Here is a 4514-nt window from a genome sequence, read left to right on the forward strand (position 1 = left end):
TATCCCGAGTTAGTTCCAATCGTGTTCTTATTAACTTTTGTCATCCAGAACATGGTGGTGGACTTGAACCAGTCAAAGTCTTTCATGAGACCATTGCGGGAGAAGCAGCCGAAGAGATACTCAGTGATGTAAGTGAATAATAATTGAAAAGGAAATAGATTCAGAATAATAAATAGATAGCTAAGAAGAGACAAATCAACATTATGGTATAGATTCTGCTGCGAAATTGCAATATTCGAAAGTGCCATTCAGTTGCAAATTCATGTGTTAAAGATAAGTGTATTGTGCTTAAATAAAAATTGTACATTATTTTACAATTGCAGATAGAAGACATTGATTGTAAATCCCATACAATGGTAACAGGAGAAGTTGCCAATACCCCTCAGTCTGAACAAGGGCAGTGTAAGTATAGTCATTTCCCTTGGTGTGCTTCTCATGGAGAACATAGACTCGATCACAAAGTTAGACGATATTAAGGTAGTATGCGCCTCGAAAGTAAATGACTTTAAGTTTTGCTCAAACTTCCCTCAATGAAACTTTCAACCATTTTTTTACCAAATCAAGAATAAAGCCAGGAGTCACTGTGCAAAGTTTGGTACTCGAGAAACAAATTACCTAACATAAACCGATATATGAAATAATGGTCGCGATCCCTGAATTAACTCAATAAGGAAAAATAAAATTTTCGATTTCGAAAAATTAATATAAAAAAAGTTTAGTACTCCAAGAACTTTAAAGTGACCCCTGCAAGTGGTAAGCCAGAAATTTGAAAAGTTTGAGAGTCTGAATATCCGTCCCCAGGGCGAATTCTATCGAAATATATGATTGTGATGACCGATCATACTGCCAGGGAGTATGCTGTTAATTGCATGCCAGTACACACAGATCAAATGGTTCCATCATGATATTTTGCCATACTGATGAAAGATAATTGACCATTGACTTGCATTTGAGCATTTAATTTTTAAAAAAACTGAAGGTATGATACAGACTATCTTCCATCAAAAGCAATATTGCTACACAAAATTGATTTTAAAACATTTGTTGCCTACATAAATACAGAAATCTTGCTTTCTTTCAGCACTCGAAGATAGAAAATGTCAATCTTCTATGAATAGAGAAATTCTAAAAGTTCAACTGGATGAAGTAGTGGAGAAGAAGATTGCTTTGGAAGAGCGATATAAAGAACTGACGGAAGCACTGGAGAAAAGTACTGTCGATTTGGTTAAACTACACGTCGGTCCTGCTGTTAAGAGAAAGGCATTCCCATCTGAACGAGAAGAGAAGAAGAGGTAACAGAGCGTAAGGAAAAGCTAGAAAAAGTAGAACACCTCCCATTAGGAGAAACCAAGAGTGAGGAACCAATGAAGAAAAGTGTAGCATCGAAAGAGAGCATGGGAGAAATTCGGAGAAGGAAAAGGGTATGATCAATTTCTATTTGCTGTACGTGCTTGGTCGATGATTTTTGACAAAATTTGTCAGTGCATATAGCCCATATTGCACAAACATATTCGATTTTGTCGCATGACCTTAAGACTCTCATATCGAGCACAGTGACTGCTTGATTTGTAGTTTTCCTTTACAAACTTAGATGGTATGCCAGATTATATTCAAATCAAATATTTGCTGAACTCCGTCCATGAGTTTGTTTATCCGATCTAAAAACTGAACTGCAACACAACTCGTTCATCTCTTAAATAGATTCACTTTGAAACGACCATGGGCATTAATCAACAATGAATAATTAGCTTAAGTTAGAAACTATAAAACATAGAACAATGGTTGGAGTACGTTTTAACAATCGAACTATTTTAGCGGCAAGTTCGCCTAAAAGCAATTCTGTAAATAACCTCTTAACTTTTGTCATCCAGAACATGGTGGTGGACTTGAACCAGTCAAAGTCTTTCATGAGACCATTGTGGGAGAAGCCAAAGAGATACTCAGTGATGTAAGTAAACAATAATTGAAAAGGAAATAGATTCAGAATAATAAGTAGATAGCTAAGAAGAGACAAATCAACATTATGGTAGATTCTGCTGAGAAATTGCAATATTCGAAAGTGCCATTCAATTGCAAATTCATGTGTTAAAGATAAGTGTATTGTGCTTAAATAAAATTGTACATGTTTTTACAATTGCAGATAGAATACATTGATTGTAAATCCCTTACAATGGTGACAGGGGAAGTTGCCAATACCACTCAGTCTGAACAAGGGCAGTGTAAGTATAGTCATTTCCCTTGATGTACTTCTCATGGAGTACATAGACTCAATCACAAAGTTAGACGATATTAAGGTAGTATGCGCCTCGATAAAATTGGATATAATTCAATTTGATCAGTTTGTTTTCCCATATCGTCGCATCAGACAGATGGAAATAGAGATAAACAGACAGTTAGACAACACTGCAGCTTTGACAAGAGTGTAAAAACACGGAAGCAAGGGTCCGATTGAAGCCTAATCGGCAACTTAAATGCTTCTTGTTCTTTGGCTTCCAAAGGTATTTTAAGAAGAAATTCCGTGCTGGCAAACTTTGACTCGATATCTTTGTGGATGGTATGCTTAACTGTTTTGTTGTTGTTGTTTTTTTGGGGTTATTTTGTTTGTAGTTTGGTTTTTTTGTTTATTTTGTGGGGTGAGTGGACCTCCTGTTATTGACCAATACCATTAACAGCGAATATTCAAGATTGTTCTGATTAATTTCACACTAACTGTTATGTCATGGGTAAAAATTACATCATCGTTTTTTTGAGGTTTTTCAAGTAGCATGTATCAGATGTACACGATTGGAAAATGATAAATTTCATGCAATAACCTGCGACTCCAGCAAACCTTAACCCAGCCAAGAATACAGGGAAGGAAAACCCAATGAATACGATGGACAACAGCTCTAAGTATAGAACTGACTATATTCGACTATGATGACGCATTGTTGCGTTTCATCATATGATATTCTAAAAATACCTTCTCTGATCTTGCAGAGGTGATTATGCAAATAATGTAAAGCTATTCATTTCAAACGCAACTCCCCCTTTATCTTTCAGTTGAAGGAAGACGTATCGAATGGAAAGTTGAAACGTTTGGCGATACTGAAGATCTGTTCACTCTAAACAACCCGTGTGGACTTGCTATCAGTGACAATGATCTTGTCATGTGTGACCGTGATAACCATAGAGTAGTCGTTAAGAAAAGGGCAAGTAAACAGGTATCATATCTGAGTTTTAATAGTCGATTTAAACTAGAATTTATGCCCCAGGACGTTGTCATATTATCTGCAAACAATCTACTCATCATAACTGACAGAGGCAATCAACAAATTGTTGTTAGTGATTGTCAGTGTAAACTAGTTAGAACATTTGGCCATGAACAAACAAATTTTGAACCGTTTGGCATTGCACTGATGGTACCATTCGTCATCGTGAGCGACATCGCTGAGCATCGAATAATAAAATACACAACAGAAGGCGAATACACAGCCGAGGTCGGTGGATATGGTAAGGGCTATGGTCAGTTTAATGAGCCATACTCTGTTGCTGTCAACAGCGTAAACCAGGTCATAGCTTCAGACTTCCACAACCATCGCGTCCAAGTGTTCAACTCCGAACTTAAGTTTCTGTACACAGTTGGTACAGCCGAGTCTTCACTTGGTCCGTTGCGAAATCCATATGGAGTTGATGTCGACAGTGACGACAACATGTACGTATGCGATTTCGACAAACACAGAATCGTCAAATTCACCAGAGAAGGGCAACCTGTTTGCAGTTTGTTCGAATCTCAGATCAAAACTACGATGTATATTGCAATCAGCAAAGGTAGACTGACCAGTTGAGAATTTTCATCTCACAATGGCAAAAAAACAAAATAATGTGTTTCCAGGGATTTGTCAATGAGTAATTTATGTCTGGATAATAACTTTCGTTGCAATGCCACGCTTCAACCAGCATTAATCAGGCCAAATTGCCATCTCTGGGAATTTCGCAGAAAGCTAAACATGGAAGGTTTTATAGTTCAAGCCTTCATGAAAGACATAGGTTTGCCCATTGCAAGTACCCTTGCTCTATGTCATGTAACACGCAGCCATAATCTTGTGTTTTTTAGCTCATATTTGGTTTTATATATAAATACCAAAAAGAGCTTATATGATGAGTCTGAGTGGCGTCTGTATGTCTGTATATTTGTGGGTATGAATGTGGGATGTATGTCCGTCACACACAAAGGCTCCCATACCGCCAAAGCTACCTTCTCAGTATTTGGTGGACAGGTAGATGTAGAGGTTGAGATGTGAATTTGTTCAAATGAACACGTCAGTGTCAAAAATGTGCAAATGAGGTAAGAAAAAGGGAAATCTTGCAAATATGCAGGAGTGGTGGCAGTGAACTGAATCAGCCCACACTTCTGTATAAGAGGATTTTGACCTTTACCTATTTGTATGCAGGGTACCTATTATGTTTGGGAGTGGTAGCAGTAACTGAAACAGCTAATTGGTCATTTCCTGTCATTGTTTATGAACTGTGAC

At 37.4% G+C, this 4514-nt stretch overlaps 1 protein-coding gene across 2 annotated transcripts; it reads left to right on the top strand.

Annotated features, from left to right (window-relative positions):
* Positions 1 to 329: 329 nt before the first annotated feature.
* LOC139149565 (E3 ubiquitin-protein ligase TRIM71-like) lies at positions 330 to 3919 on the top strand. 2 transcript variants are annotated; one of them, XR_011556118.1, is made up of 4 exons: positions 330 to 402; positions 1082 to 1421; positions 1872 to 1948; positions 2141 to 2258. XR_011556118.1 is itself a non-coding variant. In XM_070721388.1 (2 exons), the coding sequence occupies exons 1-2, from the start codon at positions 354 to 356 to the stop codon at positions 3825 to 3827; spliced, it is 834 nt and encodes a 277-aa protein (XP_070577489.1). In that variant the 5' UTR covers positions 330 to 353; the 3' UTR covers positions 3828 to 3919. The 2 variants fall into 2 exon arrangements, 1 of the variants encoding a protein (XP_070577489.1); XM_070721388.1 differs by lacking the exons at positions 1082 to 1421; positions 1872 to 1948; positions 2141 to 2258 and adding an exon at positions 3043 to 3919.
* The last annotated feature ends 595 nt before the right edge of the window (positions 3920 to 4514 follow it).

Source organism: Ptychodera flava, chromosome 14 (genome assembly GCF_041260155.1).
Source record: "Ptychodera flava strain L36383 chromosome 14, AS_Pfla_20210202, whole genome shotgun sequence".
NCBI classification, from domain to species: Eukaryota; Metazoa; Hemichordata; class Enteropneusta; family Ptychoderidae; genus Ptychodera; species Ptychodera flava.

Excerpts from the sequence above, each read along its gene's own strand:
- LOC139149565 (XM_070721388.1), top strand. The coding sequence starts at position 354 with ATGGTAACAGGAGAAGTTGCCAATACCCCTCAGTCTGAACAAGGGCAG. Across the intron at positions 403-3,042 it reads TCAGTCTGAACAAGGGCAGT|TTGAAGGAAGACGTATCGAA; the intron begins GTAAGTATAGTC and ends TTTATCTTTCAG.